General features: G+C 40.5%; 1 protein-coding gene across 1 annotated transcript; it reads left to right on the forward strand.

The window, feature by feature from the left end:
• On the forward strand, nucleotides 1-26,046 carry MYH15 (myosin heavy chain 15). The gene is made up of 5 exons (XM_067033514.1): nucleotides 1-21; nucleotides 846-975; nucleotides 5,126-5,316; nucleotides 25,809-25,943; nucleotides 26,038-26,046. The coding sequence occupies exons 1-5, from the start codon at nucleotides 1-3 to the stop codon at nucleotides 26,044-26,046; spliced, it is 486 nt and encodes a 161-aa protein (XP_066889615.1).
• The last annotated feature ends 65 nt before the right edge of the window (nucleotides 26,047-26,111 follow it).

Consider the following 26,111-nt stretch of genomic DNA (forward strand, 5'->3'; position numbering starts at 1 on the left):
ATGCTTCACGCCATCAAGGAGGTAAGGTAGAACCTGTGAGGCTGGAATACCTTTCTTCCTATTTCCAGAGGCTTCATCTTGCCACTGAGAGAGGTACTAGCTAGAGGAAAAGTGAATGAACAGAAGAGAAATTAAAAATAGGAAGGCTATGACTTTTAAATACATTCTCTATGCTAAGATTTCACACCCTCAGAAAAACTGTGCTACTAACACAGACCAAAAAGGAGTTTCAGCCTCTAATGTCACAACCCGGGAAGGAAAGAATTAGGGCAGCATCAGCCAAAGAACACAAATAATCCTCCAGTGTAATGGAGGCTTCTCAGGCCTGGAGGATGAGGCTCATCTAAATTGCTTTTCCCACCCCCCTCACTGCAAAATTAATAGAAGCAGAGGTAGATAATGGGGAAGATTTTCTTCCCCTGGAGCAGCATGCAGGAAATTGATTTTTATTCCCCAAACCCCTGCTTTCCACATGTCTGCTTTTGACCCTGGCTTCTGCTCTGGGACACTTGCTTCTTCCCTAAATAAAGAGCAAAAGGCAGACAAACATATTCCTCAACCAGCTGAAAACCAAACACATTTGGGGCTTATAGGTTGTCTGGGTCCATTTCTCCTTTCTGACTCAGGCAGTCATCTCTCCAGTACTAAACCTCTAATGGATGAAATCCCTTGCATTCAAGTCTAACGTGGTCTCCTGGGCCTGGAAGTATGGCTTCATGAGTATGGCTGATGAGAGGAAAACCCCCTCCTGGCCAGAGCCCCTCCCATTGCATGTCCTGAACAGACCAGCTTGCGTATGAACCACTGATCTCAACTTGCCTAATGAGGGTGCTGCGTTTCCTTAGAACACGAGCCTCCTCAGCCAGAAGAAGAAGCTGGAGGTTGATGTTGCCAGGATGCAGAAGGAAGCTGAAGAGGCGATGCAAGGGTGTCAACGTGCAGAAGAGAAGGCCAAGAAGGCAGCCACCCACCGAGGTGAGTCCATTGACTGCCTGCTTACTCCTGTCTTTCAGAGTTGATGGGAGCAGTAGCCAAGGGGCAGGGGCAAAGCTGCACACAAAAAGGATTCCATTGATTCTCCATATAGCTAGGGGGAGGTCAGCTGACCCCTCTGCCTCTGTCCCCAATTTGAAAAATTAGGCCAACTGGCTCCTCCCTTCTACCCTGTCCACACAATGAAAAGGAGCAGCTGAATTGCTATAGGCAAAATCTTATGAAAGCAAGAGGTTTTTTAAAAAGTTAATCCACTTTCCACTTGTGAATCAATATATCTAGTGTCTAGAAACAATTCCTCTTGTGTTTCCTTACCCATAGCTATTTTTCCTAAGGTCTGTAATAGCTTTATGATGATTTGCAAAGAATGCTTATTTCACTTATTTTTAAAAAATTTTTATTTATTTATTTTTGGCTGCGTTGGGTCTTCGTTGCTACACACAGGCTTTCTCTAGTTGCGGCGAGCGGGGGCTGCTCTTCACTGAGGTGCGTGGGCTTCTCATCGCAGTGCCTTCTCTTGTTGCGGAGCACGGGTTCTAGGCACGCGAGCTTCAGTAGTTGTGGCGCATGGGCTTAGTTACTCTGCGGCATGTGGGATCTTCCCGGACCAGGGCTCGAACCTGTGTCCCCTGCATTGGCAGGTGGATTCTTAACCACTGCGCCACCAGGGAAGTCCCTGTTTATTTTTTACAGCCCATACTATTGCTTCAGTAACAGAGTCAGGTTGGTGATGAAGGGCTTCAGGATTGGTGTACCTTCGTTATCTGCAAGTTAAAAATTGTTGATAGTGGTGCTTTTCCTGAATGAGACCAAGCTCAGGGTTGGCTGCCAGCCTTGACTGTACCTTTGTGGGAACTGGAAAAAGACACCCGCTGGACCCCCACTGTGGGTAGATGCAGACTTCTCTCAAAAGGTATGGCAAGCAGAAGGCAATACTCAGAAAAAAAAAAAAAATGTCATGGAGGAAGGAGGTGAGGAGAAGTCTGTGTGTGAAGAACCCAGCCTTGCAAGTGCCAGTGCTTGCTGAGCAGAGCTTGGGCTTGATTTCAGCCTCCACCCACTCCATCCCCATCAGGTGGCTCTGTATAGCCCATCAGACACAAAAACACATGCAGCAGCCCTGACCATGCCCTGTGCATGAAAACTGATCCTCTTGCTAAAAAGTATATGGGAATTGAGGAGACAAGATATTCAATTAGATTTTACATTAGTCATTTTAAAATTCAAAAGGAGGGAAAAGCTTACTGAGTTATTTAGCACTTGGGGAGCTAAACAAAACTTTTGCACTAAATCTTAGGACCAGATCACTGTAGAATCCAGAAGAATGGGGAAGCATGCCTAGCACTCAGCCATTTTGTATCAAAGCAGACACTTCCTGATGGAAAAGAGGTGTGTGAAAGCTTAAAAGCATTTGGCCGAGGAAAAAATAATATGCTTAACATTCATGAAAATCCACATAGATAGGAAGGAATAAAAAGAGCTCTTACTCTTGCTTGGTAGGTATATGCAGTCACACGTTAGGAAGACTCTATCTGCATAACCTCACCTTTATAAGATTTCCTTGACAATGTTGAAAAATGAACTCACTACCTTTTTCCTCGCTTTAATTCTCCAGTAGTTCAGGTGTGATTCCAACCCCACATAGCGGAACCCAGTTACCTCTGTCATTCATTCTTTGCCCCTACCATCTACACAGACGTCTCACACTTAAATTATACAGTTGTTTGGTAACCTGATAGACAGAGAAACTTTGTCTGGGAGGGCAGTGTTCTTACATTAAAGGCACTGAGAGAGTCATGAAACAGTTCTTAATAATTGCGGCAAGACACTAAACCCTTAGTATACATAGCCAAAGCCAAGAGTGGGCTTCCCAAGAATGAACCCTCCTGTGCTGGATTATTGGCACTGAGAGCCTCATTTGCTACCAAATTCCTGGAGCCTAAATTTGTTTGCAGTTGTGAATCACAGAATTATAGAAGTGAGACGTGAAAAAGGTTCTCATAGGCACTCCACACTCTTCCTGGTGCATGATGTTACAGGACGTGTCCTGGTGCTTTACTCAGTTAAAAGCTGTGCCTTCAGATGGTCATCTTTCTTTCAATACAGGTGTTGTATAATAATATTCACATGGTGTTTCATCTCTGGTCTGTTTCCACCACCTCTCACCCTAATCTCCAGTAGCTGCTGCTATCTTGATTGCCTTATAGTTAACAAACTCGAGGGCCACAGAGGTTAGGGAGAGCATGGTGGGAAGAGATTAAGAGCACAGAGGCAAGGCATGGCACCTAGTCACATCAGAAACAGAAGACTGTGGGTAGAAATGTTAAGTTTGATTGGCCGCTGGATTGTCTCAGTCCCTTTCCTTCTTTTCTAGGTAGCAAGCATGTCAGAAGAACTGAAGAAGAGCAAGATACCAATGCCCACTTGGAGAGGATGAGAAAGAACGCGGAGCGGACAGAGACTTACAGGAAAGGCTGGATGATGCTGAGCAGACTGCCATGATAGGGGATAGAAAGCAAAGCCAGAAACTCGAATCCAAGGTAGGAGTTTCCCTGCATCATCGTGGGGTCTTGACAACTCCCAATTCGAAGCCTTATTATCCTGTAATATCACACCAGACAGTCCCTATACCTCCCTCCTCACTTTTGCTTGTTAACATGTTCAGATCTTTGACAGTGTCAGAGCTCAGTATATTCTTTCATTCTTCTTGACTTCGGGCCACTAAATAGGACTTTTCTTGGACTGGGTGAAATCCGCCATCCTGCTAAATGAGAATGCGGTTTCTCCCACTCACCTGCCCCAGCTCTGGGGCTCCCCACAGCCAGGGAGACCAACTGCTTCCAAACACACCCTCACAGTCTTGCTTCTGTGCCTTTGCTCCTGCTATTTCCTCTGTGGAGAATGCCCGTTTCCTAACAGCCAGAGAAAGGGGAGGGAAATAACTAAATCAAGGATCAAAAAAGATTTCGTGAAAATATAGTAAGGCCTGACAGAAATGATGTAGTACCTGCCTTCAGGGAGCTCAAAAATAAATAGGAAGACCTAGCTTGAAAATAGGATTTTTAACATTATTGATTCAATTTCGTTGACACCGTATAGGTCATGTGACAAATGCTATAAGGATGGAAAGAATATTTGACTGGGATTTCATGGTTCAGAAGGGCCCCTGAAAAATAAAGTACTGCCTTTGCACATGTATGGTATATCCGTATAATGGAATACCAATGCACATTTATGGTACATCCATATAATCACACTGATTACAAAGGAGTGAGGAAGAGCTCTGTAATGTCCTGGAGATCATGGCTAGTGGTATAATGATGATAAAAGGTATAGGCGATGTTGAGAGTATACAAACTTCTGTGCAAGAAAGAGGGGAAATATGAAGACATGTACACATTTGCTTGTATTTTCAAAAAGAATTGGTGACAGAATAAAACAAGGACTAATAAAAACAATTACTCATAGGAGGAGAACACAGAGATAAAAGCTAGACCTTCTGAATGCAACTTGTGTAGTTGGTGTGATTGCAAAATCATATGAAACACACCCTCACCCTTCAACCCCCTACCCCATGTGCTGCTTTATTTCTCTCCATACCACTTATCACCATCTAACACAGTCTGTATTTTACTTTGTTTCGTTTGTGTGTTTCCCTTCCTTAGAATGGGTGCTTATAGAGGGGAGAGATTTTTGTCTGTTTTGTTCCCTGCTGTATCCCTGGCCCCGGTGTCTGGTGCATAGTAGGCAACAAATATTTGTTGAATGAATATTATGTTAACCGTGGTTGCATAACTCTGTAAGGCTGCAGGCCAGCTGTTCATCTGCACTACAGCTCTCCCACAAAGCAGGGCTATGGGGCCGTGGGTGACATATGTGTGACAAAAACTCAGAATCTGATTTCTTTAGAGAGTCAGAGCTTAACATGGAGAAAGAAGCTTAAGATGAGGCAGTACATTGGCTGAATCCTTAAAGAGTGCTATATATAGCTTATTCTCTCTATATACTTACGTACATTTGTAATACACACGTGTGTGTAATTTTGTAATCCAAGAGGGGAAGTTTATCACCTCTGCATGGATTAGCCTTTCACATCCTTGAGTGTAATCAGCCCTTTTACGAGCTCACATAGTTCAGCCAGCTCCCTTTTGGCAAGGCGGTTTTCCCAGAGACTTTGCCCTGTTTCACCACGGCCAGAATGAGAGTGCACCCGTCTTCCCTGATGGTGTCACTATTTCAAATGATCGTGCCGACAGGCAAATGCAACGCCCGCCTGGCTTGCTGGCTGCCCGCCTGTCATCTGAGACCGTGGTTTGCTTGCAGGTCCGTGAACTGGACAGTGAACTGGAAAGCGAAGTCCGATGCATTGTGGAGGCCCAGAGGGGAGCCCGCAGGTTTGAGTGATGCATCAAAGAGCTGACCCACCAGGTACTCCAGGAAGCCTCTCCCTGTTCGCATGGCTGCGCTCTACCTTGGGCAGATGTGCTCCTTCAAGTCTGAAAGGACGCCCTAGGTCTCCTGTAGTTCTCTCTCCATCTTTGCTCTCCTTCAGCGGGAGACATCAACCTGCCTTTCCAGGGCTCCTGTGCTATTATTGGTTCGGGATAGTCCCTTTTCAGAGCTCTCAGGAAGCAAAATGTGAGCAGCAAGTAGCAATTAGAAGTGAAAAGCTATTTATACTGTCCTTGTTTTTTCACACATAATGTCGGCAGCACTTTCAGAAAGATGTCTTCCTGTGAGAGGCTGAGTGAGAACAATGTGTAAATGAAGTGACTGTCAGAGACGGGGAAGGTGGGGGGGGCGACTCAGCCAGCAGGTTGCATGGGACGCCAGCTAAATTGGAGCAGGGGACATTTCCACTCTTGTTTTCTGGCCGCATGAACACTCCAGGCCACCGAGGACTCTATCTGGTGCTGGTGCCAGGTGGAAACACAGCAAATGCTGAGAGGCCCCTGCAGCTTTCTGACTGTTTCCCTGTGGACTGGCCTTGGTCTAAGCAAATAACTGAAAAGAGGTGGGCAGACTTCTTGCCAGTAACTAATGTATTGCCAAAGTAGCAACGTACTCCTTCACTTGTGTTTTCATTTTCTAGTCTTTCTTCCCTTCTCTTCAAATGGAGAAGACCAGAGATTCCATGGTAGCAGCGGCACAGTCTTGCTCACCACTCTGGGCCCAGCACCTTCCTAGCACAGAGTAAGTGCACGTGTTTCAGTTGTTAAACACAGATGCCAAAGGTCACTTCCTAGCCCTCTCCGCTGCACAGGACAGCTTGTTCCAATGGAAAGAAACTCATCCTAGGCGCCCGCTTTACAGCAACTTGGACAGCACTCATGTGAGATCTGCTGGCCCTGATGCTGGTTCCTGAGGTTGAGTTGGTGTCAAAGACATCAAAGTCTTCCTTCCTTGCAGTAGGAAGGATAGTGTTGATAAGAAAGCAGAACGCTTCAGAAGCATCATCTTGGGCTAATTAAGATGAAATGAAATGAGCTATTTGCACAGTTCTTCTTTGCCGAATAAGTGCTTTTCTAAGGCGAGTTAGTCTGACACTGAGGAGTGCGCCCATGGAATGTGTGGCTGAGGAAGTAAACACCTGGGCAACGTGAAAGGTGCGCTATTCTACTCTTTTTTTGAGCAAGGATAAGAAAACATGAGGAAGCAAAATGCTGCTTGTTAATTATCTCTGGCTTTTTCTTTCTATTTTCCTATGGATTATCCTTACAGTTTTCTTCTGTAAACAGGTTCGTCATACAACAATACACCAAAGCTATACCTTCTTTGGTTCTGTTGTCCCAAGGAACACAATCTTATTCTGTTGTATTTTTATCTTTGTTTCTTGGTAGCAATAATCTTAGTGTTTCCCTTGTACTAGTATGGTGGTGTATTTCTTAATTTCTTCCAAGTGTCTGCCCAATGTTTAGAGTATATCTACTCAATTACGCAGTGATTTTCTTCCATCAAGTCAGATAATACCTATTGAGTACCTTTTTATGCAGATAACAGGCTAGACCCTGTCAGTTTAAAGAGACATTAGAGAGCTCTCCACGTTCTTTGATATCAATGCCTGGTTTTGAAATATTCAAGGTAGATGTCGAGTCAACTCAATCTGTTCTCCTTTAACATCAAAATAACCATCACGACTATGAGGCAGGGTGTTTTGTGATAGTACATTGTAGATGCCATTATGAAATGTCATTTTGAAAGGGACATAAATATGGTTTTCCTTTCCTAGGAAAAATCCTCCAGGAGGATCATACTTTATTGGAAAAGGGAATCAAGTGTCACCCCATCCACAATAGTTCTATGGCCAGTCCCCACTGAGCATTTATCTTCCCCAGTATGTCCCTCTAGCGTCTGCAAATTCATTCTATTTTTCTCTCTCCAGTGTCTAAAAATGTATGCTATAAAGCAGGACATAGGATTAGGAAACTGTACTCGTTATAGAAGGTAAAGACAGTTTTCCTCCCCTCCTCCCACCTCTCCATCCACCTGCTCCATGTTACCTTTGTCTGCTTCCTATATTCAGGGATCTGTGTGTAGATGTTATTTAATCCTTACCAATCTAAATATGGATATAGTATCTTCATTTCTAGAGATAAGAAAACAAAATTTAGTCTTGGGTGTGTTCTCCAGGAACCAGATGCCAGGATGGAGTTAAAGTACAAGAGATTTATTGGAGGTAACACCTGGGAAAGATAAAGGGGAGAGCAAGCGGGCTGAGGCAGAGGAAGCTTTCAGAGCACCTTGGAGTCTGACACCTGTGAAAGGAAAGGGTGAAGGAAGGAGGATGGGATAGAAGGAGCCTCTGGTTGCAGTGCGGCTCTGGGCAAGTCTCCAGCACAGAGATTGCTGTAAGAAGTCCCATGCTGGGCAAAAAAGCCAGATTCTGGTAACTTGGCCATGCCCTACTATCAGCTGGGGGCTGCTTGGGGAGTGTGTGATCTCAGTATAAATGCTACAGCAGATCCCAAAGGCACTGCAGTTGGAGGGTTTCAGGTACCTGCGCTCCTCACAGCTGAATGGCAGGTTGTCTTCTTGAAGGGAAATCTGAGCCCTGCACAACTATGGCAACCACAGTTACTTAATGCCTTGGAGGGAGCTGAGATGTGAACCTAAACCTAATAAAGGCTTTGCCTCCCCACCCCCACGTGGGGGGAACATCAATATCAGCAGCCACCTAGCCTTTTTCAGTTTTCTTCTGTGTGGCTTCCTTTACCACACAGTAAATTTACTCACCTGAGTAAATTGGTTTTAAGCAGTTAAACCTCTACTGGGTTTGGAATTCCCTATGACCACATAATTCTATGAGTCTTCAAGTTTCTTAAACCTGAGAGGTAGAGAGCTAAGCAGATTAAAAGAAAGAGGGATTTTATTTATAAAGTAGATATCTCATTTCCCCAATCAGGTTATTTCTTATATATTGGCCCCTGCCTCAGGAAGCTTAAAATGAGTAATTAATTATCTACTGTCAGATTGTACTTTAAGGTGGGAGTGGGGGAGGAGTGCTCTAGGCAACACAGAGTTGGTTAAACCAAACTCTCCTTCCTCCCTCCCTTCCTTCCTTCCTTCATATATATATATATATATATATATATATATATATATATATAACAGATAACATGGTATCACTTTGGGGTGTACAACTTAATTATTTGATATATGTTTACATTGCAATATGATTATTACAACAAGTTTAGTTAACACCCGTCACCCCACATAGTTGCAAATTTTTTTTTCTTGTGATGAGAACTCTTACAATCTATTCTCTTAGCAACTTTTAAATATACAATACAGCATTGTTAACTATAGTCACCATGCTCTATATTACATTCCCAGGACTTATTCATCCTATAACTAGAAGTTTGTACCTTTTGACCACAATCACCCATTTCCCCCACCCCCCAATCACCCCCCTCTGGCAGCCTCTAATCCGTTCTCATATTTATGTGAGTTCAGTTTTTTAGATTCCACATATAGATGAGATAATATATTGTCTTTCTCTGACTGATTTATTTCATCTATTGTAGTGCCCTCAAGATCCATCCATGTTGTCACAAATGGCAGGATTTCCATCTTTTTTATGGCTGAGTAATATTCCTGTGTGTGTGTGTGTGTGTGTGTGTGTGTGTGTGTGTACATACACCACATCTTCTTTTTCTGTTCATCTGTTGGTGGATACTTAGATTGCTTCCATATTTTGGCTACTGTAAATACTGTTGCCATGAACATGGGGGTGAAGATATCTTTTTAAGATAGTGATTTCATTTCCTGCAGATAAATACCTACAAGAGGAATTGCTGGGTCATATGGTAGTTCTATTTTTACTTTTTTGAGGAAACTCCATACTACTTTTCATAGTGGCTACACCAATTTACATTCCTACCAAGAGTGTACAAGGACTCCTTTTCTTCACATTCTCACCAACACTTGTTATTTCTTATTTTATTGATGATAGCCATTCTAACTAGTGTGAGATGATATCTCATTGTGGTCTTGATTTGCATTTCCCTGATGATTAGTGATGTTGAGTACCTTTTGATATACCTGTTGGCCATTTGTATGTTTTCCTTGGAAAATTGTCTATTCAGGTCATCTATCCATTTTTTTTTTTTTTTTTTTTTTTTTTGCGGTACACGGGCCTCTCACTGTTGTGGCCTCTCCTGCTGCAGAGCACAGGCTCTGGACGCGCAGGCCCAGCGGCCATGGCTCACGGGCCCAGCCGCTCCGCGGCATGTGGGATCCTCCCGGACCGGGGCACGAACCCGTGTCCCCTGCATCGGCAGGCGGACTCTCAACCACTGCGCCACCAGGGAAGCCCCATCTATCCATTTTTAATCAGGTTTTAAATTTTTTTGATATTCAGTTGTATAAGTTCTTTATTTTTTTAGATATCAACCTCTTCTCAGATATATGATGTGAAAGTATTTTCTCCCATTCCACAGGTTGCCTTTTCATTTTGTTGGTAGTTTCCTTTGCTGTATAGAAGTTTTAAAGTTTGATGTAGTCCCACTTGTTTATTTTTGCTTCTATTGCTTTTGCTTTTGGCATCAAAAAAAAAAAAAAAAAATCCTTGTCAAGACCAATGTCATGGAGCTTACCCTCTGTGTTGTCTTCTAGGAGTCTTATGATTCCAGGTCTTAGACTCAAATTTGTATCCATTTTCAGTTCATTTTTATGTATGTTGTAAGATAATGGTCAAATTTCATTCTTTTGCATATGGCTGTCCAATTTTCCCAACACTGTTTATTGAAGAGGTGGCTGTCTTTTCCCCATTATATATTCCTGACTCATTTGTCATAAATTGGGCATTTATATATGAATATTTCTGGGCTCTCTATTCTGCTCAGTTGATCTCCATGTCTGTTTTTATTCCAATACCATACTGTTTCAATTACTATACTTTCATAATATGTTTGAAATTGAAATCAGGGAGCATGATGCCTTCAGCTTTGTTCTTCTTTCCCAAGATTGCTTTGGCTATTCAGGGTCTTTTGTGGTTCCATTCTATTTCTGTGAAAGGTGCCATTGGAATTATGGTAATGATTGCGTTGACTTTGTAGATTGCTTTGGGTAGTATGGATATTTTAACATTAATTCTTCCAATCAATGAGCACAGAATATCTTTCCACTTGTGTCTTCTTCAATTTCTTTCATTAATGTCTTATAGTTTTCAGTGTGCAAATCTTTCATTCCCCTTGGTTAAATTTATTCCTAAGTATTTTATTCTTTTTGTTGCAATTATAAATGGTATTGTTTTCTTAATTTCTCTTTGTGATAGTTCATATTAGTGTACAGAAACATAACTGATTTTTGTATAATGATTTTGTATCCTGCAAATTTACTGAATCCTTTTATTAGTTCTAACAGTTTTATTGAAGTTTTTAGAGTTTTCTATATAAAATATCATGTCATCTGTAAATAGAGAGACTTTTACTTTTCCTTTCCAATGTGGATGCCTTTTATCTCTTTTTCTTGCCCAGTTGCTCTGGCTGGGACTTCCAATACTATGTTGAATAAAAGCGGCAAGAATGGACATCCCTGTCTTGTTCCTGATCTGAGAGGGAAAGCATTCATTTTTTCTTCACTGAGTATTATGACAGGTTTGGGTTTGTCATATATGACCTTTACTATGCTGAGGTATTTTCCCTCTATATCTACTTTGTTTAGAGGTTTTATCATAAATGAATGTTAAATTTTGTCAAATATTTTTGGCTGACATTTTTTAGATGATCATACAATTTTTACCCTACATTTTGTTAATGTGGTGTATCACATTTATTGATTTGCAGATGTTGAACCATCCTTGCATCACTGGAACAAATCCTACTTGATCATGGTGTATGATTCTTTTAATGTATTGTTGAATTCAGTTTGCTAATATTTTTTGAGGATTTTTGCATCTATATGTGTCAGGGATATTGGCCTATAGTTTTCTTTTTTCGTGATGTCCTCTTCCAGTTTTGGTATCAGGGTAATCCTGACCTCAGAAAATGAGTTTGGAAGTGCTTCCTACTCTTCCATTTTTTGGTATAGTTTAGAAAAGATTTGTATTCTTCTTTAAATGTTTGGTAGAATTCACCAGTGAAGCTGTCTGGTCCTGGACTTTTTATGTTGGGAGGTTTTTGATTACTGATTTAATGACCTAACTAGCAATTGGTCTGTTCGGATTTTCCATTTCTTCATGATTCAGTCATGGTAGGTTGTATGTTGTAGAATTTATCCATTTCTTCTAGGTTGTCCAAACTGTTGGTACATAATTGTTCCTAGTAGTCTCTTATGATCCTTTGTATTTCTATGGTATCAGTTATAACATCTCCTCTTTCATGTCTGATTTTATTTGAGTCCTCTCTCTTTTTTTCTTGGTGAGTCTAGTTGAGGGCTTGTCAATTCTGCTTATCTTAAAAAACAGCTCTTAGCTTCCTTGATCTTTTCTACTGTTTTTTTTAGTCTCTGTTTATTTCCACCTTGATTTTTGTTACTTCCTTCCTTCTGTTAACTTTGGGCTTTATTTGCTCTTCTTTTTCTAGTACCCTGAGGTGTAAAATTAGGTTGTGTATTTGAGGATTTTCTTGTTTCCAAAATGTAAGCATTGGGACTTCCCTGGCAGTCCAGTGGTTAAGATTCCATGCTTCCCAGCTCATGCAGCTCAATATCAAAAAAACAAACAACCCAATCCAAAAATGGGCAGAAGAACTAAATAGACATTTCTCCAAAGAAGATATACAGATTGCCAACAAACACATGAAAAATGCTCAACATCACTAATCATTAGAGAAATGCAAATCAAAACTACAATGAGATATCATCTCACACCGGTCAGAATGGCCATCATCAAAAAATCTACAAACAATAAATGCTGGAGAGGGTATGGAGAAAAGGGAACCCTCTTGCACTGTTGGTGGGAATGTAAATTGATACAGCCACTATGGAGAACAGTATGGAAGTTCCTTAAAAAACTAAAAATAGAACTACCATATGACCCAGCAATCCCACTACTGGGCATGTACCCTGAGAAAACCATAATTCCCAAAGAGTCATGTACCAAAGTGTTCATTGCAGCTCTATTTACAATAGCCAGGACATGGAAGCAACCTAAGTGTCTATATACAGATGAATGGATAAAGAAGATGTGGCACATATATACAATGGAATATTACTCAGCCATAAAAAGAAATGAAATTGAGTTATTTGTAGTGAGGTGGATGGACCTGGAGTCTGTCATACTGAGTGAAGTAAGTCAGAAAGACAAAAACAAATACCGTATGCTAACATATACATATGGAACCTAAGGGGAAAAAATGGTCATGAAGAACCTAGGGGCAAGACGGGAATAAAGACACAGACCTACTAGAGCATGAACTTGAGGATATGGGGAGGGGGAAGGGTAAGCTGAGACGAAGTGAGAGAGTGGCATGGAGATATATACACTACCAAATGTAAAACAGATAGCTAGTGTGAAGCAGCCGCATAGCACAGGGAAATCAGCTCGGTGCTTTGTGACCACCTAGAGGGGTGGGATAGGGAGGGTGGGAGGGAGGGAGATGCAAGAGGGAAGAGATATGGGAACATATGTATATGTATAACTGATTCACTTTGTTGTAAAGCAGAAACTAACACACCATTGTAAAGCAATTATACTCCAATAAAGATGTTAAAAAATAAAAAAAGATTCCATGCTTCCACTGCAGGGGGCATATGTTCGATCCCCAGTCAGGGAACTAAGGTCTTGTATGCTGTGTGGTGCAGCCTAAATAAATGAAGGCATTTATCACTGTGAACTTCCCTCTTAGAACTGCTTTTGCTGAGTCTCATAAGTTTTGTTCAGTAGCATTTTGTTTAATCTCCATATATTTGTAAATTATTATTTTTTTCTTGTAATTGTTTTCTAGTTTTATACATTGTGGTCAGAAAAGATACTCAGCATGATTTCAATCCTCTTAAGTTTATTAAGAGTTTTTTTGTGGCCTAACATATCATGTATCCTGGAGAATGTTTTACGTGTGCTTGAGAATAATGTTTATTCTGTTGCTTTTGAATGAAATGTTCTTCATATGTCTAAGTCCATCTGATCTAACATGTCATTTAAGGCCAATGTTTCTTTAATGATTTTCTGTCTGCATGATCTATCTTTCGATGAAAGTGGGGTATTGAAGTCCCGTATGTTAATTGCTGTTTATTTCTTCCTTTAGGCCTGTTAATATTTGTTTTATAGATTTGGATACTCCTATGTTGGTGCATAAATATTTACAAATGTTGTATCATATTATTAGATTTACCCCTTTATCATTAAATAATGACCCTTGTTGTCTCTTATTAGCCTTTGTCTTAATGTCTACTTTGTCTGATATAAGTATAGCTACCCCACCTTTATTTTGGTTTCATTTGCATGGAATATCTTTTTCCATCCCTTCACTTTCAGTCTGTGTGAGCCCTTATATCTGAAATGAGTCTTTTGTAGGCAGCAGATAGATAGGTCTTGTTTTTTAATCCATTTGGCCACTCTGTGTGGAGTAGAGAATTTAGTCCATTTACATTTAAAGTAACTACTGATAGGTATGTACTTATTGCCCATTTGTTAATTGTTTTCTGACTGTTTTGTAAGTCCTTTGTTCTTTTCATCTTCTCTTGTTCTCTTCATTTATGCTTTGATAATTTTCTGTAGTGGTATGCAGGATTCCTTTATGTTTATCTTTTGAGTATCTACTATAGGGCTTTGCTTTGTGGTTACCATGAGGCTTACATAAAACAACTTGTGTTTATAACAGTCTATCTCAAGTTGATAACAACTTAAGTTTTGTTGCATTCTAAAGGTCTACGTTTTACTCTCTCCCCACCTATGTTATATATATATATTTTTTTTTAAATTTATTTTTTATTTTATTTTTTAAATTGAAGTATAGTTGATTTACAATGTTGTGTTAGTTTCAGGTATACAGCAAAATGATTCATATGTGTGTGTGTATGTATGTATATATATATATATATATATATATATATATATATACATACTTTTTCAGATTATTTTCCTGTACAGGTTATTATAAAATATTGAGTACAGTTTCCTGTGCTATAAAGTAGGTCCTTGTTGGTTATCTTTTTTTTTTTTTGACTTAAATGAATCAAGTGTTTATTAGCTCCTGTATTTTTTTTTTCCTACTGCCAACTTTTTTTTTAACATCTTATTGGAGTATAACTGTTTTACAATGGTGTGTTAGTTTCTGCTTTACAACAAAGTGAATCAGTTATACATACACATATGTTCCCATATCTCTTCCCTCTTGCATCTCCCTCCCTCCCACCCTCCCTATTCCACCCCTCTAGGTGGTCACAAAGCACCGAGCTGATCTCCCTGTACTATGCAGCTGCTTCACACCAGCTATCTATTTTACATTTGGTAGTGTATATATCTCCATGCCACTCTCTCACTTCGTCTCAGCTTACCCTTCCCCCTCCCCATATCCTCAAGTCCATGCTCTAGTAGATCTGTGTTTTATGCCTGTCCTACCCCTAGTCTCTTCATGACATTTTTTTTCTTAGATTCCATATATATGTGTTAGCATATGGTATTTGTTTTTGTCTTTCTGACTTACTTCACTCTGTATGACAGACTCCAGGTCCATCCACCTCACTACAAATAACTCAATTTCATTTCTTTTTATGGCTGAGTAATATTCCATTGTATGTATGTGCCACATCTTCTTTATCCATTCATCTGTATATAGACACTTAGGTTGCTTCCATGTCCTGGCTATTGTAAATAGAGCTGCAATGAACATTTTGGTACATGACTCTTTGGGAATTATGGTTTTCTCAGGGTACATGCCCAGCAGTGGGATTGCTGGGTCATATGGTAGTTCTATTTTTAGTTTGTAAAGGAACCTCCATACTGTTCTCCATAGTGGCTGTATCAATTTACATTCTCACCAACAGTGCAAGAGGGTTCCCTTTTCTCCATACCCTCTCCAGCATTTATTGTTTGTAGATTTTTTGATGATGGCCATTCTGACCGGTGTGAGATGATATCTCATTGTAGTTTTGATTTGCATTTCTCTAATGATTAGCGATGTTGAGCATTCTTTCATGTGTTTGTTGGCAATCTGTATATCTTCTTTGGAGAAATGTCTATTTAGTTCTTCTGCCCATTTTTGGATTGGGTTGTTTGTTTTTTTGTTATTGAGCTGCATGAGATGCTTATAAATTTTGGAGATTAATCCTTTGTCAGTTGCTTCATTTGCAACTATTTTCTCCCATTCTGAGGGTTGTCTTTTGGTCTTGTTTATGGTATCCTTTGCTGTGCAAAAGCTTTTAAGTTTTATTGGGTCCCATTTGTATATTTTTGTTTTTATTTCCATTTCTCTAGGGGTTGGGTCAAAAAAGATCCTGCTGTGATTTATGTCATAGAGTGTTCTGCCTACATTTTCCTCTAACAGTTTGATAGTGTCTGGCCTTACATTTAGGTCTTTAACCCATTTTGAGTTTATTTTTGTGTATGGTGTTAGGGAGTGTTCTAATTTCATACTTTTACATGTACCTGTCCAGTTTTCCCAGCACCATTTAGTGAACAGGCTATCTTTTCTCCATTGTGTATTCTTGCCTCCTTTATCAAAGATAAGGTGACCATATGTGTGTGGGTTTATCTCTGGGCTTTCTATCCTGCTCCATTGATCTATATTTCTCTTTTTGTTCCAGTACCATACTGTCTTGATTACTGTAGCTTTGTAGTATAGTCTGAAGTCAGGGAGCCTGATTCCTCCAGCTCCATTTTTCGTTCTCAAGATTGCTTTGGCTATTCGGGGTCTTTTGTGTTTCCATACAAATTGTGAAATTTTTTGTTCTAGTTCTGTAAAAAATGGCAGTGGTAGTTTGATAGGGATTGCATTGAATCTGTAGATTGCTTTGAGTAATAGAGTCATTTTCACAATGTTGATTCTTCCAATCCAAGAACATGGTATATCTCTCCATCTATTTGTATCTTTTTTTTTTTTTTTTTTTTTGTGGTACGTGGGCCTCTCACTGTTGTGGCCTCTCCTGCTGCAGAGCACAGGCTCTGGACGCACAGGCTCAGTGGCTATGGCTCACGGGCCCAGCCATTCCGCGGCATGTGGGATCTTCCCGGACCGGGGAACGAACCTGTGTCCCCTGCATCAGCAGGCGGACTCTCAACCACTGCGCCACCAGGGAAGCCCTATTTGTATCATTTTTAATTTCTTTCATCAGTGTCTTATAATTTTCTGCATACAGGTCTTTTGTCTCCATAGGTAGGTTTATTCCTAGATATTTTATTCTTTTTGTTGTAATGGTAAATGGGAGTGTTTTCTTAATTTCACTCTCAGAGTTTTCATCATTAGTGTATAAGAATGCCAGAGATTTCTGTGCATTAATTTTGTATCCTGCTACTTTGCCAAATTCACTGATTAGCTCTAGTCGTGTTCTGGTAGCATCCTTGGGATTCTCTATGTATAGTATCATGTCATCTGCAAACTGTGACAGCTTTCCTTCTTTTCCGATTTGGACTCCTTTTATTTCTTTTTCTTCTCTGATTGCTGTAGCTAAAACTTCCAAAACTAATTTGAATAAGAGTGGTGAGAGTGGGCAACCTTGTCTTGCTCCTGATATTAGTGGAAATGGTTTCAGTTTTTCACCATTGAGAATGATGCTGGCTGTGGGTTTGTCATATATGGCCTTTATTATGTTGAGGAAAGTTCCCTCTATGCCTACTTTCTGCAGGGTTTTTATCATAAATGGGTGTTGAATTTTGTCAAAAGCTTTCTCTGCATCTATTGAGATAATCATATGGTTATTCTCCTTCAGTTTGTTGATATGGTGTATCATGTTGATTGATTTGCATATATTGAAGAATCCTTGCATTCCCAGAATAAACCCCACTTGATCATGGTGTATGATCCTTTTAATGTGCTGTTGGATTCTGTTTGCTAGTATTTTGTTGAGGATTATGGCATCTATTTTCATCAGTGATATTGGCCTGTAGTTTTCTTGCTTTGTGACATCTTTTGTTTTGGTATCAGGGTGATGGTGGCCTCATGGAATGAGTTTGGGAGTATTCCTCCCTCTGCTATCTTTTGGAAGAGTTTGAGAAGGATAGGTGTTAGCTCTTCTCTAAATGTTTGATAGAATTCGCCTGTGAAGCGATCTGGTCCTGGGCTTTTGTTTGTTGGAAGATTTTTACTCACAGTTTCAATTTCAGTGCTTGTGATTGGTCTGTTCATATTTTCTATTTCTTCCTGGTTCAGTCTCGGCAGGTTGTGCATTTCTAAGAATTTGTCCATTTCTTCCAGGTTGTCCATTTTATTGGCATACAGTTGCTTGTACTAATCTCTAATAATCTTTTGTATTTCTGCAGTGTCCATTGTTACATCTCCTTTTTCATTTCTAATTCTATTGATTTGAGTCTTCTCCTTTTTTTTCTTGATGAGTCTGGCTAATGGTTTATCAATTTTGTTTATCTTCTCAAAGAAGCAACTTTTAGTTTTCTTGATCTTTGCTATCGTTTCCTTCATTTCTTTTTTATTTATTTCTGATCTGATCTTTATGATTTCTTTCCTTCTGCTAAATTGGGGTTTTTTTGTTCTTCTTTCTCTAATTGCTTTAGGTGCAAAGTTAGGTTATTTATTCGAGATGTTTCCTGTTTCTTAAGGTAGGATTGTATTGCTATAAACTACCCTGTTAGAACTGCTTTTGCTGCATCCCATAGGTTTTGGGTCGTAGTGTCTCCATTGTCATTTGTTTCTAAGTATTTTTTGATTTCCTCTTTGATTTCTTCAGTGATCACTTCGTTATTAAGTAGTGGATTGTGTAGCCTCCATGTGTTTGTATTTTTTACAGATCTTTTCCTGTAATTGATATCTAGTCTCATAGTGTTGTGGTCGGAAAAGATACTTGATATGATTTCAATTTTCTTAAATTTACGAAGGCTAGATTTGTGACTCAAGATATGATTGATCCTGGAGAATATTCCATGAGAACTTGAGAAAAATGTGTATTCTGTTGTTTTTGGATGGAATGTCCTATAAATATCAATTAAGTCCATCTTGTGTAATGTATCATTTAAAGCTTGTGTTTCCTTATTTATTTTCATTTTGGATGATCTGTCCATTGGTGAAAATGGAGTGTTAAAGTCCCTACTATGATTGTGTTACTGTTGATTTCCCCTTTTATGGCTGTTAGCATTTGCCTTATATATTGAGGTGCTCCTTTGTTGGGTGCATAAATATTTATAATTGTTATATCTTCTTCATGGATCAATCCCTTGATCATTATGTAGTGTCCTTCTTTGTCTCTTGTATTAGTTTTTATTTTAAAGTCTATTTTGTCTGATATGAGAATTGCTACTCCAGCTTTCTTCTGATTTCCATTTGCATGGAATATCTTTTTCCATCCCCTCACTTTCAGTCTGTATGTGTCCCTAGGTCTGAAGTGGGTCTCTTGGAGACAGCATATATATGGGTCTTGTTTTTGTATCCATTCGCCAGTCTGTGTCTTTTGGTTGGGAGCATTTAATCCATTTACGTTTAAGGTAATTATCGATATGTATGTTCCTATTACCATTTACTTGTTTCAGGTTTGTTCTTGTAGGTCTTTTCCTTCTCTTGTGTTTCTTGCCTAGAGAAGTTCCTTTAGCATTTGTTGTAAAGCTGGTTTGGTGATGCTGAACTCTCTCAGGTTTTGCTTGTATGTAAAGGTTTTACTTCGTCCATCAAATCTGAATGAGATCCTTCCTGTGTAGAGTAATCTTGGTTGTAGGTTTTTCTCTTTCATCACTTTAAATATGTCCTGCCACTCCCTTCTGGCTTGCAGATTTTCTGCTGAAAGATCAGCTGTTAACCTTATGGGGATTCCCTTGTGTGTTATTTGTTGTTTTTCCCTTGCTTCTTTTGTTTTTTTGTATTTAATTTTTGATAGTTTGATTAATATGTGTCTTGGCGTGTTTCTCCTTGGATTTATCCTGTATGGGACTCTGTGCTTCCTAGACTTGATTGACTATTTCCTTTCCCATATTAGGGAAGTTTTCAACTATAATCTCTTCAAATATTTTCTCAGTCCCTTTCTTTTTCTCTTCTTCTTCTGGGACCCCTATAATTCGAATGTTGGTGTGTTTAATGTTGTCCCAGAGGTCTCTGAGACTGTCCTCAGTTCTTTTCATTCTTTTTTCTTTATTCTGCTCTGCAGTAGTTATTTCCACTATTTTATCTTCTAGGTCACTTATCCGTTCTTCTGCCTCAGTTATTCTGCTATTAGTCACATCTAGTGTATTTTTCATTTCATTTATTGTGTTGGTCATTGTTGCTTGCTTTCTCTTTATGTCTTCTTGGTCCTTGTTAAATGTTTCTTGCATTTTGTCTATTCTATTTCCAAGATTTTGGATCATCTTTACTACCATTATTCTGAATCCTTTTTCAGATAGACCGCATATTTCCTCTTCATTTTTTAGGTCTGGTGGGTTTTTACCTTGCTCCTTCATCTGCTGTGTGTTTTTCTGTCTTTTCATTTTGCTTACTGTGTTTGGGGTCTCCTTTTTGCAGGCTGCAGGTTCGTAGTTCCCGTTGTTTTTGGTGTCTGTCCCCCGTGGCTAAGGTTGGTTCAGTGGGTTGAGTAGGTTTCCTGGATTGGGGGGACTAGTGCCTGTGTTCTGGTGGATGAGGCTGGATCTTGTCTTTCTGGTGGGCAGGTCCACGCCTGGTGGTGTGTTTTGGGATGTCAGTAGCCTTAGTATGATTTTAGGCAGCCTCTCTGCTGATGGATGGGGCTGTAGTCCTGTCTTGCTATTTGTTGGGCATAGGGTGTCCAGCACTGTTCTTTGCTGGTCGTTGAGTGAAGCTGGGTCTTGTTGTTGAGTTGGAGATCTCTGGGAGATTTTAGCCGTTTGATATTACGTGGAGCTGGGATGTCTCTTGTGGACCAGTGTCCTGAAGTTGGTTCTCCCACCTCAGAGACACAGCCCTGATGCCTGGCAGGGGCACCAAGAGCCTTTAATCCACACAGCTCAGAATAAAGGGGAGAAAAAATAGAAAGGAAAGAAGGGAAGGAAGGAAGAATGCAAAGAAAGAAGCAAGGAAGGGAGGAAGAAAGGAAGGAAGGAAGGGAGGGAGGGAGGGAGGTAGAAAGGGAGGAAGGAAGGGAGGAAGGGAGGAAAGAAGGGAGGAAGAAAGGGAGGAAGAAAGGAAGGATGGAAGAAAGGAAGGAAGAAAGGAGGGAATAAAGGAAGAAAGGAAGAAAGAAAGAAAGACGATAAAATAAAGTAGGATAAAATAAAGTTATTAAAATAAAAAATAATTATTATGAAGAAAAATTTTATTAAAAAAATTTTATTAAAAAACCCCATTTCATTCAGAAACCTAGGACAAATGGTGAAAGCAAAGCTATACAGACAAAATCTCACACAGCAGCACACACATACACACTCACAAAAAGAGAAAATGGTGAAAATAATAATATATCTTGCTCCCAAAGTCCACCTCCTCAACTTGGGATGATTAGCTGTCTATTCAGGTATTCCACAGATGCAGGGCACTTCAAGCTGATTGTGGAGCTTTAATCTGCTGCTTCTGAGGCTGCTGGAAGAGACCTCCCCCTCTCCTGTTTGTTCACACAGCTCCTGGTGTTCAGCTTTGGACTTGGCCCCGCCTTTGCGCGTAGGTCATCTGAGGGATCAGACAGGACGGGGTTAAAGGAGCAGCTGATTCGGGGGCTCTAGCTCACTCAAGCCAGGGGGAGGGAGGGGCATGGATGCGGGGCAAGCCCACAGCAGCAGAGGCCGGCATGACGCTGCACCAGCCCGAGGTGCACTGTGCGTTCCCCTGGGGAAGCTGTCCCTCGATCCTGGGACCCCGGCAGTGGCGGGCTGCACAGGCTTCCGGGAGGGGAGGTGTGGAGAGTGACCTGTGCTCGCACTCAGGCTTCTTGGAGGTAGCAGCAGTAGCCCTAGCGTCCCACGCCCATCTCTGGTGTCCACACCGACAGCCGTGGCTTGCGCCCATTTCTGGAGCTCCTTTATGCCGTGCGCTTAATCCCCTCTCCTCTCGCACCAGGAAACAAAGAGGCAAGAAAAAGTCTCTTGTGTCTTCGGCAGCTCTGCGCCCGTCTCTGGAGCTCCTTTAAGCTGCGCGCTTAATCCCCTCTCCTCATGCCTCAGGAAGCAAAGAGGGAAGAAGAGGTCTCTTGCCTCTTTGGCAGCTCCAGTCTTCTCCCAGACTCCCTCCCAGATAGCTGTGGTGCACTAACCCCTTCAGTCTGTTTTATATTTTTGATGTCACAATTTTTATCTTGTATATTCATTAGCAAGTTTTTGTAGTATAGTTTTTACCATTTTTGTCTCTTAATCCTACATAGTAGATTTATAAGTGTTTATCTACCACCATTACAATATTAGATTATTCTGAATTTAACCTATATTTATCTTTATCAGTGAGATTTATACTTTACTGTTACACATGAGTGCCCTTCTGTTTCAGCTTAAAGTCCCTTAAACATTTCTTGTACGGCCAGTATAGTGGTGCTGAACTTCAGCTTTTGCTTATCTGGAAAACTGTTTATCTGTCCATCAATTCTGAAGGACAACTTTGCCATTAGAGAATTCTTAATTGGCAGGTTTTTTTCTTTCAGCACTTTGAATATATTGTGCCACTTTCTTCTGGCCTGGAAAGTTTCTGCTGAAAAATATGATAGTCTTATGGAAGTTTCCTTTGTATGTAACAAGTTGTTTTTCTCTTGCTACTTTTAAGATTATCTCTTTGTCTTTAACTTTTGACTATTTAATATAGTCTTGGTGTAGGTCTCTGTGGGTTCATCTCATTGGGAACTCTAGGCTTCCTGAATCTGGATGTCTATTTCCCTCCTAGGTTAAGGAAGTTTTCAGCCATTATTTTTTCAAATCACTTTTATGCCCCTTTCTTTCTCTCTTCCCCTTCTGAGACCCTTATAATGCAAATGCTCATCCACTTGATGTTATTCCATAAGTCCCTTAAGCTGTCTTTACTCATTTTCTTTTTTTTTTCTACTTTAATGGGATGAAGTCCACTGCCCTGTCTTGAAGTTCACTGATCCTTTCTTCTGCTTCATCTAGTCTACTGTTGAATGTCTATTATATTTTTAAATTCAGTTATTCTATTCTTCATCTCTTTGATTTCTGTTTGGGGTACTTTCTTATATTTTCTCATTTTTGAAATGTTCACTTTGTTCATGCATTGTTCTCCTGAGCTTGGTGAGCATGTTCATGACCATTATTTTGAACTCTTTATCAGCTAAATCACTTTATCCTTTTCTGGGGTTTTATCTTGTTTCTTCATTTGGAACATATTCCTTTGTTTCTCTTTTTTTTACTCTCTGTGTTGGTTTATATGCGTCAGATAAAACAACTACCTCTCCCAGTCTTGAATGAGTAGTCTCATATAAGAGAAGATCTTTATTGTTCAACCCTACCCTAGCTCTTGGTTGTCTCTGAAACCTTTATGATTGTCCAAGTGGCCTTCTTTGTTCTTAGTGGCTCCCAGTAGTTGAGGGTGTCCAAGAGCTGTCAGTGTCCCAAAGGGGAAGATCTCAGTCAGTACCTAGATTCAGGCTAACTGGAAGCCATACCCTCAGGTGGGAGCTTTTAAAGTATGCAAATATACCTCTTCCAGGAAAGACTGGGAGATGGGAATTTGTTTCCTCTGTTCTGACCCTTGGGGTGACAGCCAGTTAAGAACTGTTTCTCTGTTTGCTACCATCCTGTTGAACCTGTGAACACAAGCCCTGCTTGTCACCAGAGATAGGATATCAAGGGATGTATCCTCGGGGCATCAGCTACAAAAGTCAGTGCACCAGACCTGTGCATAAGCTCCTTTCTCAGAGATACTGGTGACTTGGGTGGGGCATGTGAAGATGGTACCCACTGGCTTTCCCAGGCATTTCAGTCTGCTGCCACTGCCCTGAAGTAGCGGGTGGTTGCCGGTTGGAAACTCTTTCTGTTTGTTGCGGTACTGTAGGACCCATGAACATAAGTCCTGCTGGCCACCAGAGCCAAGCTTTCAAGGGGTGTCCCCTAGGCAGCAGCTGTAAAAACTGGGCCACCAAACATGTGCACAAGTTCCTTTGCAAGAGATACCAGCAACCTGGAGTGAGGCAGAGGGACAGTGTGAAGATGGTGCCCACCAGCCTCCCTGGTCTCTGGAGAGTAATGCAGTCAGCCCCTTGATGTATGTTCAATTAGAAACCTTCCCCTTGGGCCGAAGCTACTAAGAGAAGCAAATAGACCTCTTTCAAGAAAACACTGGGCATTTCTGTCTGCTGCCTCTGTGGTATGTCCTGGGGGATAACGGTTAACCCTAGCAAGGAGGGAACAAGCAGGATAGCTATGGAGGCATAGGAGATGAGACTAGTTGGAGTGAAGGGAGTCTGTGGAGGGCTGTGGGAGGTAAGTGGAGAAACCATGAAAGCCACCAGAAAAGTTGGTACTTGATAGAATAGGTAAGATGGAGCCAGAAAAAATTTTTGAGCAGTGGGGGTATGTCTTGGGTAAATTATTTATCTCAGTCATCAGCCAGTTAAGATACTTTCTTCTTCAGGGAAGTTCAACAGCTCCAAAATGGAGATACTCTATTTAAAAGGGTGTGGGAAAGGGGGTGACATGCAGAGCCTTCCTACATGTCTGTCTCTCCACTGCTTTCTCTTCAGAATACCAAGGGATTCACAGAGCATGGTTGAGAAACACCACCTCACTAGATTTTCTTTCTCCAGCCCAAGCCTGGATTGCAATGGAAGCAATGAGAACACACCAAACAGTGTCCCCACAGCTCATGGAATTTTCCTCACTATCTCTGCTGATGCCCACACCAGAATTCCAGAAAACTTAAACTTTCCTATAGTTCCATTATCCAAAGCCAAGGATCAACTAGAAAGTTCAAGGGAGGAATTAATTTGATGGGGGTTGGAGGCGGGCACTGAGAAACCACAGGCAGATGTGGCTTGGCTGGGATGGGAGGGCTGAAGACCAAATTGAAACTAGTGGCTTTAACTTCCATTTTAGCAAAGGCTGGGAGTTCTGTGGTGGATCGGGAGAAATGACTGTCATTACTCTGAGCTGTGTTTATTAATTTCTTAGAACTTGGGATGAGTAGAGTTAAACCCATTTTTCAAATCATAACTCTAAATTTGGTGTTTAATAAAATTTCTTTACTCTCATTTCCTCATATGGGGCTACACCCAATGCATACTGCTGGATCCCTCAAATCACCTTCACATACATACCTATACATTGCAGGCAGAGGAAGATAAGAAAACTATGAGCAGGGTGCAGACTCTGATGGATAATCTTCAGCTTATAACTTCAGCTAAAGTTATAAGCAGGAAATCGAGGCAGTGATAAGTACCTGAGGCAGTTGCAGCCTCATGGATTTCATAGCCATTTACTTTTGATTAATGGAGATATGTGGCCCTAAGCTAGATGAACAGCTTGTCAGAGAGGACCAGCTCAGCTTAAAGTCTGCTCATTCTGTTTTTTCTCATGCTAGAATTATTACCTATGGTTAAACTTTGTGCAACTTTTCCCTCCAGAGAGCCAGAGCTCTCTCCCTTGACCTTGTGGTTATGCCCAAACATGTGCATTGCAAAAAAAATGAGCCAAATAAGAGCATGGTATCATGTAAAGATGGAAAATTTTTGGTTGGGTTAATCACCCTGAGACCTCCCTCACCCTACGGCTTTCCTCACTCTATTGCTTGAGCATACATAAATGCAGCTCACAGTCCTTTTTCCTGATGCTTCTGGACATAACTGTGGCCAAAACGACCATCTCTTGAAATGTACTTGTCAATCCTGGTTAGTAGCCATAGGTCCATGGAATGTAATTGATAAGCACAATATATATTGGCTTATGCCTAATAATAATATATCTTGAAGGGTTTTGAATTGATTATTTAAATGCTTTGGGCTAAAATACTTCTATGTCTAATAATTACCTGTTGACCCTTATAATTGTAAAGACAAGCTCCCTCTACCCAGAATAGGATGTTAAACTGATTACAAAACAAATAACTGTGGTTAATCTATCACATACCAAGTCTGTGAAAGCTGGACTACATCCAGTTGGTGGAAAGTGCTGACCATGTTCTAAATTTCCAGGGAACAACAGTTATAAAATGGATCTGGTGCCTGCTAGGAATCTGAATCCATACATATATCATACCAAAATATGATATTCCATTCGATACTCAGAAGTTTAGATTCCTTTCACACATTTTTCAACTTTCTAATGTCAGAGCAGAACAAAAATATGACTAGTAGGCTCAGGGATTCCTCTTTTTTTTCATTTTTTATTTTTACAGGAAGCAGAAGCTAGTCAATACCTTTCCAAGTATAAGAAGCAGCAACATGAGTTGAATGAAGCTGAGGAAATGGAAGAGAATGCTGAATCTCAAGTTAATAAGCTCAAGATTAAAGCAAAAGAGTTTGGGGAAAAGGTACGTCAGATATTCAGCTCTGCTCTAACTTTTAAAGCACTTATATTTCAGGTTCATGTCATCACATGGAAATTTCTTGTTTCTCTCTTTAAAGGCTTTTTAAAAACTACATCAAGAAACAGGTTCTGACAAAATCTTCCTATATTTATTAATTCTACTTGTCCAGGT

Source organism: Kogia breviceps, chromosome 5 (genome assembly GCF_026419965.1).
Source record: "Kogia breviceps isolate mKogBre1 chromosome 5, mKogBre1 haplotype 1, whole genome shotgun sequence".
In the NCBI taxonomy this organism is placed as follows: domain Eukaryota; kingdom Metazoa; phylum Chordata; class Mammalia; order Artiodactyla; family Physeteridae; genus Kogia; species Kogia breviceps.

Bases quoted from the DNA above. Each gene is read 5' to 3' on its own strand.
- MYH15 (XM_067033514.1), top strand. From the start codon at position 1: ATGCTTCACGCCATCAAGGAG. The intron at 976-5,125 runs GTGAGTCCATTG...GAGCTCACATAG, and splicing joins GAAGGCAGCCACCCACCGAG to TTCAGCCAGCTCCCTTTTGG. The intron at 5,317-25,808 runs GTCCGTGAACTG...TTATTTTTACAG, and splicing joins AGACCGTGGTTTGCTTGCAG to GAAGCAGAAGCTAGTCAATA.